This window comes from Octopus bimaculoides, chromosome 19 (genome assembly GCF_046866305.1).
Source record: "Octopus bimaculoides isolate indiv1 chromosome 19, ASM4686630v1, whole genome shotgun sequence".
NCBI classification, from domain to species: Eukaryota; Metazoa; Mollusca; class Cephalopoda; order Octopoda; family Octopodidae; genus Octopus; species Octopus bimaculoides.
The window spans coordinates 22,934,829-22,950,916 of record NC_142946.1 but is presented as its reverse complement, the minus strand read 5'-3'; the positions used below and the strand labels follow the sequence as shown (position 1 = coordinate 22,950,916).

Sequence of the window (16,088 nt, the reverse complement as noted above, 5' to 3'; positions counted from 1 at the left end):
TATGTTTTGTTAGTTTTAATTCTTACAAGTAATGTTACAATGTACTTGAATTTTATAGATTTAAAATATACTATCTTTAATGATACTTAAAAAATTTTTGGTTTTGTATGTAAAAAAATATTTTTATGGAACAATGATTTAACATGTTAACTCCCATGGCCTGTTACTGGAACTTACCAGTGACACCACGTATTTCCAATCACAATGCATACTGTTTAATTACAAGAACAATTGTTTTTGCATTTTGACAATATTTCATGATTAAACTTTAATATTTAGCTCTCATGTTATTTAAATGTCCTTGAAACCATGCCAAAGATACAGAATGAAATACTTTCTCAAATTATGAAAATGAATCACTGGTGGTGGATATGTTGGTTGTGTGAAGTCTGTGATGAATCACTGGTGGTACATGTGGCAGTCAACGTGTTAATTGTTTTCACATTAATTTATTTGCCTAAATTTTTGAAATTGCAACAACAATTTCAAAAAACAGCAAAGATAAATTATGGTACATGCCTATCTTAGCTTTTTATGTGGATTGAACAAGCTAGTCTTATCTAGACTGAAAACTACATGCTCTTCATCAATACTTCTGATGTTTCACATGTGAGTAGACATGCTTTAATAAGTACGAAGAACAGTGAAACGTTAGGTTTCAATGATGTATTGGGAGTAATCGTGGCACTCTGTATGATGACAAGGGTTCCAGTTGATCCAATCAATGGAACAGCCTGCTCATGAAATTAACGTGCAAGTGGCTGAACACTCCACAGACATGTGTATCCTTAATGTAGTTCTCGGGGAGATTCAGCGTGACATAGAGTGTGACAAGGTCGGCCCTTTGAAATAGAGGTACAACAGAAACAGGAAAAAAGAGTGAGAGAAAGTTGTGGCGAAAGAATACAGCAGGGTTTGCCACCACCCTCTGCCAGAGCCTCGTAGAGCTTTAGGTATTTTCGCTCAGTAAACGCTCACAACACCCGGTCTGGGAATCGAAACCACAATTCTATGACCACAAGTCCGCTGCCCTAACCACTGGGTCATTGTGCCTCCATGGTGGGAGTAATACTTCAAGCTCAAAAAGTAGGTAATGTTACATGAATGTGTAAGCCTTAAAAATCCAACAAAATTGTCAGATTTTTAATTTTGAAATGTAATATACAGCACATTAAGAGGAAAATAAATGTACTTCCATCATCAATGATCTTATGGAGAACAGATCTTCAAAAACTGTAGAGAAATTTCTTTAAAATGTTTCACAAATTTGTTGAATTTTCGGTGGTATTCACAAAGTATTTTGGAATATTTTGGTTTCAAACAATATAAAAAATTTATTTAAAAAAAATTTTCCTGCTACTGGTTTGTAAATCTGTTTTGAAACATGTATTTTAATTAAGTACTCTTCGACATACTACTTAGTTTATTGTGAGGGATGAATGTTAAATAAGGATATTGAATAGTCACACTAACACATTTGAGGTTCTCAACAATATCAGTTAAGAATACTGGCCATTTTCTTTTCTCTTTGTACAAATTATCAACCAAGTAAGGAAATATACAATACAAGGCAAAAAAAAAAAAAAAAAGAGAGAGAGAGAAAGAAAAAGGAAGAAAAAAGTAAATCAAGTCATAACCAAAAGTAAAGAACAAAAATTTCAATGCACTATTTGTAAAAGGTTCCATGAACAAACTGACCTCATTGGACAAAACATAAAACAACAAACTCTGAAACAACTGTGGTTTCATGTGAAGGCCAATGATCAACAATGTAAACAATATGGAGTGAAATATCAAGCATGAAGATAATACTGATTTCATTATTTTTCAACAAACAAAATAAAACCAAAGCCTTTACACAAATTCAAATAATAACTGATTAGTAAAATGTAAGGCTATATATATATATAGTTCAAAAAAACAATAACAAAAAAACAAAAAAAAACAACAAAGTGAGGACGTGATATGGATAGTATTATTGGACGCTCAGGAAAGGAAATATATATATATATATATATATATATATATATATATCAAAGTGTATATGAGTGTGTGTATGTATATGAATATTTAAATTTTTTCCTTCAACCAATATCTGTTATATATTTAAATATAGACAAATAATTCAGTCAAAGAAAACAAAAAGCATATGAGGTATCTGTTTTAGGTTAGAGTATGGAGAATAGCAGGTTTGCCTTATTAATCAATTTTCAAGAATTTGTGAACTACTATCTTGAATTCAGTCAATCAACAGTATATATATTTTAGTTGTTATTAAAAAAATATTGGTATTATTTAAGTGAAAAATATTCCTGTGTTCCAGTCAAAGAAGAACTTCATTGACAAATGAAGAAAATCACAAATGGATACAGAATGATCTGGAAAATAAAAAGTAAGAAAAAATGAATTAATTTTCAAACATAAAAACAAAAACCATACATAACAGATAGCTAAATTGAAAAATAGAGAAAATTTTCTTTCTTCACATTGTATTTTTAGAAACAAAAGTATTATAGGTTACAGGTTTCTTACAGGACAATCACTGGTTGATTGTATTTATAATAGCAAGAATGATAACTTCAACAGATTTTCATTTGAAACACCTGGTTTATCATTTTCCTTGCTTATGTTCTTTCACAGAAATACATTCATAACAGATATACACATATAAGTTTTATTAAAACTTTGAGTCCAATCAAATGCATTTTATTTTATTTGGAGAACATGTCAGGGACTAAAGAAGAGCACTCAGTTATTTGCAGAGCAAATATATAATGTGTCTACATCCATACATATATTTACACACATACTGACATAGAGCAGAAGGCATTCTGTCTGACACTCTAACAACAGGCATGTGGTTTTAGGTTTGGTCCTACTATGCAGTCACTTTGAGAAAATGTTTTTCATAGCTCTGGGCCAACCTAAGCTTTGTGAGTGGATTTGGTAGAAGCAAACTGAAAAAAATTGGATCTATTCCATCTCAATCACAGATTTTTTAAATTAATTTTTTTTTAACTAAACAGTTTGAAACTTCGAATACTGGTAGAATTTCTCACATAGAACATGGTTTACTCTGAACGTCTTTGACAAGATTTCCTATTTTAGAAGTTATTTCATGTTAAAGTTGTTATATTTGAGTATTTTCAACCAATCAACAATGTGTATTCAGTTGAAGAAAGCTACTGCTGTTTGCGATAGTAATCAAAGAGGAACAACTTCTAGGTCATCTCTACTAAATGTCACCACTCTGTTCGAAGAATCAACACCATAGAGCAACAAGTCCACAGCTAGCTTTTTTGTTATTGACGTATATGTAGTTTCAAAATACCAGTATTTGAAGTTTCAAACTGTTTAGTTAAGAAAAATTAATTAAAAAATCTGTGATTGAGATGGAATAGATCCAAGAAATCCACCATAAGTATATATGTGTGTGTGAGTGTGTTGTTTGTGTTTCCTTATTTTGAGATCAGGTGCTAGTTGTAAATGAATGTCAGTGTCAGACAAGTAGTGTTGTTCACTTGTAGTCTTCTGTAAAAACAAAATCATGTCTAGCACTGAGCTATTATACTGTCTGTGTTCAAAGGACTAGGAGAAATATTACCTGACATGAAAACAGGTGAGGGTGATAATAGGAAGACCATCTAGTCCTAGAAAATCTGCTTCAATGATTTTGTCTGATCCATGCAAGCATGGAATTGTGGATGTTAAAAGAATGATGGTGATTAAATATATATGAGGAAATGTGTGGTTATGAAGTGTGCTTTGCAGTCACATGTGAGCATGTACCATTGACAAGGCCCATCAGGGCTGAAATGCATCTGGTGTTCTCACTAGCTGCCTCTGAGACAATTTTCATTTCCTTCTGACATATTTTGTTTTTAAACATAGCACGTCCACATGAGATGTTTTCAATGGACAAATACCACAATAAATTGCCTTTCAATGATGTATTTACATTAAGTATAACATATAGATGACTATTATAATTTAATACTGCTTCTTTTGCATACAATGGATTTTTATTCAGCTGGGTGGCTATTTGCAATAACACTGAATGTTCATTCACTATTTTCCTACATATTCGAGGTGAAAAATCTCCATGAAGCATGTTGCTGGCTTTGAGTATATATCATTAAGAAGACTCAATGAGACTGAACTGTATCTGGTCACTGCTGGAATAATTTTTGTCCTTCCAAAATATATTGTGATTTTAAACAAAGCATGTCTATAAGACATGCCATCTCTGGAAGAATACTGCAGAAAATTGCCCTTCAACAATGCATTTATGTTAAGTATGACATAAAGATGATTTTTAGCACCATCTTCTTCATTTAACATCCCTTTTTCCATGCTGGCATGGGTTAGACAGTTTGGCAAGAACAGATGAGTCAGAGGGCTCTGCCAAGTTTTACGTCTGCTTTGGCATGATTTCTACAGCTGGATGTACACACACATTATGATCGTTTTAGTTGCATGCCTGCATTTAATGTCTATTTTCCATGTTGGCATGGGTTGGATGGTTTGACAGAAACTGGTCAGCCGTGGAGCTGTTCAAACTTCAACCCAGAACCACATGACCTTTTTGATCCATCACAAATATTTTCCTTTTCTATTTCAACTATTTTTCTTTTGTCTGAAACTTCTTATTAGAACACGTATTTTAACAAGTCAAATAATCCTCAAGCCTCTACTTACTTTATTATTGTGATTGCTCAACTTGCTAGAAATAAGAGGCAAAAGTTTTTTTCAAACCATTCCACTGTATTAAATATGGAAAAGATGCATTCAAAAATATAGCCCCACATATTTTTAAAAGACAAGATGGTCATGTGTGGAATACACTTTCATCAGTGCTGGAAATGACAGGGTATGCATGGGAATAGTGTTGCCCTGCTTTTCAGCTCACAGAGATGGGAGGTTTTTTAGTGTCTAGCCTGACTTTCCCAACCTCAGCTTCTTGAACCTTAGGGTAGACCAAGTTCTTAATGTTCCTAATACCTGCTTCCATCACTGTTTTTAATCATAGGACTGTTTCAACAAAGTTGACCTGGGGTTAAACAGCAACTTTATTATGAAGTGAGACAAGCTCTTGTTTTCACTTTTAGTTACTTTGAAGTAGAGTTCATTCTTAAACATTTTGTAATCAGGAATGATTTTCAAAAACTAAATAGGTTCTGTTTGTCTAAATACCTCTGAGATCTACCAGACACAGGTATTATCAGGAATACTGCCTACAGAAAAAAAACATTCATGACAATGTACTTGAATATGGTGAATATGTGAGATTGGTTAGAATTCAAACATTGAATCCAAAAGAATAGATCATCAGGTATGGAAAATGCCAATGATCATGTTAAAAATATTCAAAAACCATGGGCTGCAGTGTGTCTGCAATAAAATTTCACATGTAGGCTGTTTAAAGCAACAACTGATATATCAAATGGTAATCATAAAAAGAAAGATGTTAGTATAAACATACGATGCAAAATCTGGTGACTTTGAGAGGACATGTTCAAATTCTTGGAAGGACAAACAGTCATCATTATCTAAGTCTGCTTCTTCCATAATCTGCAGAGAAAAATGAAATGGTATAGACAGGCTAACTTTGACAAGTAAAAGATATAACTATAATTTATTTCAGAGAAATAATACTGTATATTCGTTTTGCATTGCATCATTACATAATAGTTTCCAGTTTAGGCACAAAACCCAAAATCTTGAGAGGAGAGGACTAACTGGTATCATCAACCCCAGTGCTTGAATGACACTGTACTTTATCGACCCTGAAAGCATTAAAGACATATAGTTGACTTTGGTGGGATTTGAACTCAAAATGTAAAGAGCTGGAAGAAATATTGCTAAGCATTTTGTCTGATGCTCTAACGATTCTGCCAAGTAGCCTCCTTTTGTATAATTATGTAATGAAAATACATTGAATTAAACTGATGGCATATAAGAATTAACAGTATCTTGTGATTTGAAAGTATTCATTCGCAATATTATTAAAACTGACATAAGTCTTTATTAATTCATTGTTTTGTTTTTTCTCTTATCTATTATTTTAATAATTACTGTTTCACAAAATTATTCAATCTGATCATCTTTCTAAGTCAGCTTGGTTATATTATCCCTAACATTTTCTCATATATACATATATATATATACATGAGTCTTTTGTGTGGATTTATATATATATATATATATATATATATATATTATTATATGTATTTATTTTCTCCTAATTAATAAATAACTTGGACAAAATAAATATCCCCCTGCTTTCACACATCTACCGTATGTATATACGTACTAAGGAGTGTATACTATTGCGTATGCGTTTCTATGTAAATACATGTAACAACACATACATAAATATATGTGTGTGCGAATGTATGTGTATGAGTGTTCGTATGTACATATGTATCTCAGTGTGTTTGTGTACATTCATGTTTATGTATGAAACTATATGTGTTTGTGTAGATTTTTGTATATATCTGTTGTTATTATTAATAAAAATATATGAACATGTGCGTATATATGCTGGGTTGGATGTATGTATGTTTATGTATGTATATGTTTATGTTTGTATATATACATATATGTGTGTGTGTGGGGGGGTATGCATATATATATGTGTGTGCTTGTGCATGTATGTATGCATGTATGTATATGTATATGTTTATATATGTATATATATATATATATATATATATATGTGTGTATATATATATATATATATATATATATATATATGTGTGTGTATATATATATATGTGTGTGTGTGTGTGTGTGTGTTTGTACGTATGTGTATATATGCGCGTATACATGAGTATATATGATTATATACATTCATCTCAGTATTTTTGTAGAAATACAAGATTAACCCCCCTTTACCATCCCCTTTTTTACATAACATTCCTCTCCAATTTTTATTGGATTTATATCATCTTATTATCTCCCAATTTTACACTCTGAATTTTCTTTCTTTTTTTCTTTTTTTCTTTCCTTTTTTTCTTGCCTTCTTGTCCAACGTACTATCTGGTAGCATCCTAATCTCCAATGGCTTTTTCAAATAAATTACATTATAACCTTCTCCAACTATAGTTCTCATATTCGGTTAAAATGTCTTACGTTTAAGCTGGTTCGAATGCATTTCCCTGAAGAGAAGATTACATTTTTAACATCACCGATTCCTATGGATGGTATAATTTGTAATCTTCGAAACATATTTTGGAAATAAAAGTATGCAGTTAAAATATGCGTTTTACTCCATTCATTAAATTTATATATATATATATATATATATATATATATATATATATATATATATATATATATATATATATATATTATAAGGTTTTTAAACTTTTAAATTTTCATATTTTCATATATATATATATATATATATCATCATCTTAATGTCCACTCTTCCATGTTTGCATGGGTTGGATGGAGTTTATGGAATTAGATTTTCTATAGCTGGAAGCCCTTCCTGTTACCAACCCTCATCTGTTTCTAAGCAAGGTAATATTTACCCATGGCCAGATATGTTCTTGCAGTATATTGGAAATGAATGATACTGCTGGTATGACAGTGACATGCATTTGCAACTCTCATGTAATATCAGAACAAACACACACACACACGCATGTACATATATGATGATCCTCTTTCAGTTTCTGTCTACTAAATCCACACAAAAGACTTAGGTTGGCCCAGGGATATAGAAGACATTTATCCAAGGTGCCACACAGTGCAACTGAATCCAGAATCATGTAGTTGGGAAGCAAATTTCTTACCACACAGCCATGCCTTTGCTAGTTTTATTCACTTATATATATATATATATATATATATATATATATGTGTGTGTGTCTTCCTTATCAATGGTAATAATTCAGAAGTCTACAGAGAATTTCAAGCCAGTGTTGCACACTTACAAGACTCTCATTAATATTATCTTCCCAATGGCATCTATTTATAGCTGGGTAAATAAGCCAGCAAAAATTAAATATCTTTTTAACAAGGAGAGAGTGCAGAATGGATTACCAGAATATCAAAACAAGGGGTGGGGGTGGGGGAGAAATAGGTAACACACAACAACTACAAGAGTGGGCTGAATATTTCATAGGCTGACAATGAAGGAGTGGTGCTAGAGCTGTGAAATCTTACATGTTGTAATTTCATGTGTTCTTATTAGTTACTGTATTGTTTCTTTCAAGTTAAACTAATATCTGACTGTTCAAAGAAGACTTCAAAAGTAACTAATAGCGACTTCTCTTGAAAATGGACAAAATTTGATACTGTGGCGTTATCAAGTACCTGCAGAAAAAGAGTTTAGCCTCCAAGGACTTTCATGCTAACATGATTGCTACATTAGGGGATGACTCTCAAACTTTATCAACAGTGCAAAAGTGGGCAGTTGAATTTTAGAAGTGGAAGGGAGAGTCTGGAAGATGACCCAAGATCTGGACGTCCTGCAACTGCCACCATTGAGGAAAACATTGAGACTGTGTCCACCATACAGTGAGGGATGACTGACGACTGCTATAAATCAAATAGTCCAATGTTATTAGCATATCTCATGACAGTTGAGAATATTCTTCACAAAGAACTTGGCATGGAGCAAGTTTCTGCTTGGTGGGTGCCATGTCTTCTGATACCTGATCAAAAGAGTATCAGGCTGAACACATCATAGAAAAATCAATCTTGTTTGTGGCATATCCAACTGGTTTCCTTGAATGTTTCCTAACCCAAGATGAGTGTTGGCTTATTCGCTTTGAGCCAGAAAAAAAAAAACAATCCATGCAGTGGAAACATCTCTCCTCACCTGCTCCAAAGAAGGCCAATGTCATTTCATCTGCAGGGAAGGTGGTGGCCTCAGTTTTTAGGATGCAAAAAGTACTGTGGTTATTGACTAACTTCAAAAGGGTCATACCATCAATGGAGAGTACTAAGCCAACTTGCTCTAGACAGTTACAAAAACTTATGAAAGGGGCCTTGTTTCATCAGGACAATGCTCCAGCACACAAGTCCTTGATTTCAATGGCTGCTGTGTGTCATCGTGGCTTTGAACTGGTTGATCACTCTCCCTATTCTCCTGATTTGGCTCCATTCAACTATCGCCTGTTCTCTAGCATGAAAAAAACATTTGGTGGGGAACCAGTATTGCATTGATGATGATGTCATATCTCCTGTTAATGACTTTATTGACTAACAGGACAAAAGCTTCTTTAACAATGGGATCCAAGCACTGCAACACTGATGGAAGAAGTGTGTGGACTCCAAGGGGGACTATGTTGTAAAATAAACCTCATTTGGTCAGCCTATGAACTTTTCAGTCGACCTTCATAGCGTAGAAAATGTACAGAATTATTAGAGTGTCAGACAAAACACCTTACAGTATTTAGTTATGGTTCATTATATCTAAGTTCAAATCCAGTGGAAGTCAACTCTGACTTTGATTCATCCAAGGTCAATGAAATAAAGTACTAATCAAGTAAAGGGGTAGGGGTGCAATTTGACTAACCCTCACCCACCAAATTTGTGGCCTATATTAGAAATAATTATTATCTTCAATAATAGTAATGATTTCTTTTATTTGTTACAAGGGCGTCAGCTGAAGATAACATTACAAAGACAGGTTACAATGGATTTTCATGAAATCAGGCAAGGTGGAAAAAGAGAAAAAAGAAAAATGCGATGAAAGGTATAGATAATATACTATATATATATATATATATATATATATATATATATATATATATATACATGAATATATCAATGATACAGTTCACATGATATTAGAGAGTCAAGGAACCCCACATGTCCAAGATTACTCTGACCACCAAGGCCATGTGTCCTCCCTCAACTGCTGTTCTCTTATCTATAAGTGCACAATTAGAGTAGCTCTATACATTCAAACTATTTTTGTCACATTTGCCCACCTTTTGACACATTTGCTGGAGGAGAATACTTCTCTCTCTATTTACACTTTCCTTTCCAAGTGGAATTTGAAAAAAGGCAACAAGAACTTGACCAAAGTGGAAGGTGTTTCTCCTCAATGCTTTCAAACAATCTCTTCCACCATAGACACAAGACAGAGGAAACTATTTGCTTGGCTTTGTTATTGAGAGTAGTGAGGCAGTCTTCACAATTGATCCATCTTACATGCAACAACAGCTGATCGACATGGCTCCACAAGTCAGCAATGCTTTAGGCCAGAATTTGTTGAGGCAGGTTTTCTGTGGCTGGATCCTGTTCTGTCACTGACCATCATCTGTTTCCATGTAAGGAAATATTTCATCACGGCCAGATATATCTTGGAAGACGGGAAATGAAAAGACACCACTTGCATTACACTGACATTTGCTTACAACTATCAAGTGATGTCAGGGCAAGGAGACAGTAACACACACACAATGGGTTTCTTTCAGTTTTCATCTACTAAATTTACCCACAAAGCTTTGGTCGACCTGGAGCTATTAGGTGAAGATATTTGTTCAAAGTGCTATGCAGTGGGATAGAACCTGAAACCATATGGTTGGGAAGCAAACTTCTTACCACACAGACACATCAAAAAAATGAATCCCACAATTTAACACAATCACCTGGTTCATGGGTCATGACTTCAGTCTGGGAATAATTTTCTCTGTTCTCACCAATTTCAGGGAAGGGGATAAGGTGATTACACTGATCCTAGTGCTCAAATGATACTTAATTTATTGCCCCCAAAAGGATGAAGGGCAAAGTTGATCCTGGCAGAATTTGAACCCAATGTAAGGACAGACGAAATGCTGCTAAGCATCCTGTCCACCATGCGAATGGTTCTGCCTGCTTGTTGCTTTAAGGTGATAAGTTATATTACATTAATTAAGCAATAATAAGGAAAAAAGGCTGTGTTTGTATATTTACATTATCTATAAGCAACTGTAAGTCCTCATCCACTAGCTTATCACTTGATTCATCAGGCATTGTTATACGCTGAACAACTTCCTTTAAGTCTTGACTTGTTATCATGTTATTATTACTGAAATCTGCAAATATTTAAGCAAAATAAAATTAATTGAGATAACAATTATCATATTGCGAATGCAGGCACTTAACTTGTACACAAAATTACAAATAGATATTCCAATATATCTGGATATGTACAGAAATTGCATATGCCAGCATGAAAGGAGACATTAAATGACGATGATGATGTATGTGTGCATGTATGGATATATATATATATTTGCATGTGTATGTGTGTGTGTGTGTGTGTATACACATGAATGTATGTATGTATGTTTGTATGTTACAATATCACTGCATTCATGGTATTGATGAGACTATCAGATGTTGTTACAATTCATCGGTCACCATGTGCTACCCTACTCTGCTGTAGCTTTTGAATGATGCCACTCCTCTGGCTGGGCAGGTAGGCAGGTAAGCAAACATTCCATCTTGACAGAACTTCAGTCCACCACAGGTTTATACATTTACAGCTGAGTGGACTGGAGCAATGTGAAATAAAGTGCTTTATTCTAGAACACAATGCATCACCAGTTTGGGAATTGAAACTATGACCATGCAATTGTGAGTGCAACACCTTACCATAGGCCAAACACTTTCATATATGTATGTATGCATGCATGTATAAAATAAATACTTTACACACACATACACAAAAAGAAAAAAAATGGTTACAAATCTCAGCATTATATCTATGTATCTCTCTGTATATATATGTATACACACATACTCATATGTTTATTTTCCATCTGTTTTTCCATGCTAACATAGATTAGATAAATACATATCATTACTGAGGCACTGCTATACAACCAAATGCTCTTCCTCTTGTGTGTCTTTGCCAGTTTTTCAAGAAAGGAAGTTTTTATTCCACATGTATTTGAATGTGCAGAGCTAGAATGATTTACTGACAAGGAATTATCAATAAGCATCATCAATCTTTTTTTCATATGAGGTACAAAATGTAAACATTCACACAGACACAGCCATACACATACATACACACAAGCGCACAAAGACACACATGTACACAAACACACATATACACAAGCACACAAACACACACATGCACACAAACACACACATGCACACAAACACATACACACATATATATATATATATATATATATATATATATATATATATATATACAACAGATTTTGTAGAGCTTCTGTCAGCCAAATTCAATTTACAAGGTATTGTTTTTACTGAGGATAGAGTAAAAGATACTTGTCCAAGGTGCCATGCAGTGAGATTGAACCTGAAATCATGTGATTGCAATGGTGACCTCATAACTACACAATCATGCATGTGCATGTATATTATGTACTCACAGACATGAATACATATATATATATATTCTCCTTGAATGCATTTTCACTATATCAAATATTATTCATACAAAACATTAAAAAATGAAAAAATGCAACTATTATTAATAATAAACCTTTACTTGCCATAAATCTTAAAAGCATAATTAACTTTGACATTCTTTGGAGCACTGTCACTAAATACTGACATCATATCTAAAAAGTCTTCAAATGTCATTGAGCCATCATCACTGGAAGAGAAAACTTTACAAATTCTGTCTTTAAATGGATTCACCTGAAAACAAAAAATATACATATATATATATATAGCATAATCGTTACCAATATAGCATAAGACATCACCCCAAAGGATCATTGATTAGATTCCTTAAGGATCGTTCTCATTGTTTATATTTCCAAGGTTTCAAATTTGTACATTTAAAAAGAGAGAAGTTCAACACCGTCGATTTTTTCCATTTACAAAATTTACTGGAAAATTATATATATATACATATATATATATATATATATATAGATCCATGACATTCATTCTTCACTGGCATAAGATAAGGTGACTTGAAAGTTAAACTTAACACGTCTCAACTGGCATGATGTACTTCTGTGCATAATCACTGGAATAATAAATGAGAATTTGTGTAACTTACACAAACAGGAAAAATAAGAATCAGCTCCTTTATTACCATATTTTCTGGCAAACAAGTTGAAATTTTCAGATGAAAAAGGTGGTTCATCTTATACATCAAGACAACTTTAGGGGACCAAAAATGCAGCATGATTTGGAAAGGTAACAATGATGTTTGAATGTTTACAGTATATACTATGTCAACTTGTATGCTCCAGCATTATGCACTAAATCAATATATAATTTTTATTGCAGGGAGAGATTATAGTCAACCGAATTAACAAATACATACTTTATTGACCACAGAATACTGAAAGGCAAAGATGCACTAGTAGAACTTGAACTTAGAACCTAGAGTGACTTAAATGCTGCAAATCATTTAATCCATCACTCTATTGTCTCAGTCATTTCCCCTGGTTATTGATATTCTATGAAAGCATGAAGTCTTAGATTTATACTGAAAGGAAAATAGCTTTCTTTTGTTCTTTCTCACTCCTTTTTTTATTTCTTTTGAAAATGCCCTCTAATGTAAATTAAATAAAATAGTTACAACTGGAATCGAGACCAAGTTGTGGATTCTGTTAACCAGGAACTTAACTTTAATTTGTGACAATACTTTATCATCTCATCTGTGAGGCTGAACATTCATGACAAGCACTTTTCATATTTTTTTCATACAGTACATACCTTTAACTCTGGCAGCCGACATATTGTTTCTTGATCAAGTCTTGTATTTCTGTCTATATCTCTACCTTCAGCAAGCATCTTATAACAGTCATACACACTGCAATGGAAAGCATTATTCCATCATAAACATCTTTAAAGCAAGGTTTTTTCAAAATCTGGGATACACTTGACAATAAGGGGTATGGAATTATTTGAGTGTATGGAGTATTAATTGTTGAATAGAGGAAGAAAAGGTAGAGTACAGTTGAAGTAGATGAGTAAATAAATCAGTTTCAGTGGAAACAATAAGAAAAGAAAAAAAAAAGCAAAGAAAGTTCAGCATAGCAAATTTATGTATTTGTCATTACACACTTTATTTCCTGTTATGACCTCTATCAGAGGTTAAATGAGTGTAAATTGTTTTTACATCCAAAACAATAGGGTAGATGACAAGGTTTGAAAATGATTGATATGAACATGTGTTCTAACTCATATATGCCATAGTTTTAGAGTTTTTATGCTATCATTCATTGTTGGCATACATGCAGATTCCATATAACAGCTTTTAGCTAAGTTGATTGACACTAAAATAATTTGATTAGTCAGTTCAAAAAAACAATGTTAATTTTATGACTGGCAGATAAGTAGTCCAGTGTCTTGAACCAAGTTCAGCTCCACTGTGCAACACCTAGTACAAATGTCTTCTACACTGGGCTGACTAATGCCTTATATGTGAATTTGGTAGATGGAAACTATGTGGAGGCCTGTGTGTATGTGTGTGTGTGTAGATGCAAGCATGGCTGTGTGGTAAGAACCTTGCTTCCAAACCACACGGTTCTGGGTTTAGTCCCACTGCATGGCACCTTGAGCAAGCATCTTCTACTATAGCCAGGTCAAAACCTTGTGAGTGGATTTGGAAGGCAGAAACTTAAAGAACCCACTGTATTTATATATATATATGTGTGTGTGTGTGTGTGTGTGTGTTTATGTGTGTGTGCATTATTGTGTCTGTGTTTGTCACCATCACTTCTTGACAACTGACATTGGTTTGTTTATGTCCCTGTAACTTAGTGGTTTGCCAAAAAGCGACAGATAGAATAAGTACCAGTCTTAAAAAGACAAATAAGTACTGGGGTCGATTCATTTGACTAAAAGTTCTTCAAAGTGGTGCCCCAACATGGCCAGAGTCTAATGACTGAAACAGATAAAAAATATATATATGTCAGTGTAATGTGTCTGTTTCCCCACCACCACTTGACAAATGGGGTTGATTTACTTGACTAAAACCCTTCAAGGCAGTGTCCCAGCATGGCCACAGTCCAATGACTGACAATGACAAATAATGAGCAAAAGAAAATAACTGAAATGGGTTAACAACAAGAATTTAGATAATTAACTTCAAGGTGATGTACTGAAACCTTGCATGCAAAAAATTTCTAATTAATTGACATATTCTTCTAGTTGGAGAAAGAAACAATCACCTAACAGCAATTATTAGTAACTCCCAAAGAATGGAGGAGATAATATCAAGAAATTAAGTATTCAGCTCTCAAAGTTAATTTGCATATTTAGGGGAAAGAATAAGAACATCTGTGGTCGTGTTTTTTCTCAAAGCACGTAATAGGAAAGCATAAATACAGTTAATACATGCAGTAAAAGTCAGCATATTTTTATACCAAGTGACCTCAGTAGAATATTAGATAAAGGTGGCAGGCAAAATTATTATCTCAACCTGTCAAGAATCTTAACAGAAGGCTTAAGAAGTGTTGCAGCTTGGTTCATCAAGACAGTCTGTATTTCTACATGAGAACAAAGGAAATTAGATCAATGTTTCTTTGTTTTATTATTAGCTGATAATTAGATATCAAAGTTAATTGAAAATGCCATGAAAAATATCTGAAAGGAAATACATCTGCAATGTATTTGGAGCTGCCCTACTACATATAAAATATTAGGGAAATTTAGTACAGAACAATATATAGTTAATGTGATTGAGCTAATATTTGTTAGCATAGAACATATGCTGTTACAGCTTATGAGTATTTACAACAAGGATTGAAAAATTGAGAAAAGAGAGTTTTTGAAAATATCAAAACTGATCATAATATAATTTTTATTAATTTTAGCACAAGGCCAGCAATTTTGAGGGAGGGGAAGTCAATTACATTTTTGACCCCAGCGCTCAGATAGAACTTATTTTATCAACCCTGAATGAATGAAAGGCAAAGTTAACCTTGGTTGCATCTGAACTGAGAATGTAAAGAGCCAGAAAAAATGCAGATAAGCATTTCGTCCAGCATGGTAACAATCCTATATGCTTGCTGCCACTAAAAACTGATTGTAATATAATAAACTAAATCCATAAACTAAGTTACCTAACTAAATAAAGTTGATAATTAAGATTAGTTTGCTGCAATCAATTAAGAGACAATGACGAATGAAGTCAACAA

General features: G+C 33.3%; 1 protein-coding gene across 2 annotated transcripts in view; it reads right to left on the bottom strand.

The window, feature by feature from the left end:
• LOC106871644 (calcium and integrin-binding protein 1) overlaps positions 1-16,088 on the bottom strand; it is a 28,996-nt gene continuing 12,908 nt past the window's right edge. Inside the window, exons 3-7 of one of the 2 annotated variants that reach the window (XM_089366617.1) lie at positions 13,660-13,756; positions 12,477-12,624; positions 10,918-11,039; positions 5,483-5,571; positions 1-2,378 (exon numbers count right to left, since the gene is read on the bottom strand). In XM_089366617.1, coding sequence (XP_089222743.1) covers positions 2,357-2,378; positions 5,483-5,571; positions 10,918-11,039; positions 12,477-12,624; positions 13,660-13,756 — 478 coding nt within the window. In that variant the 3' untranslated portion in view covers positions 1-2,356. The remainder of the gene's footprint in view (positions 2,379-5,482; positions 5,572-10,917; positions 11,040-12,476; positions 12,625-13,659; positions 13,757-16,088) is intronic. The other variant, XM_089366618.1, reaches the window with a different exon arrangement.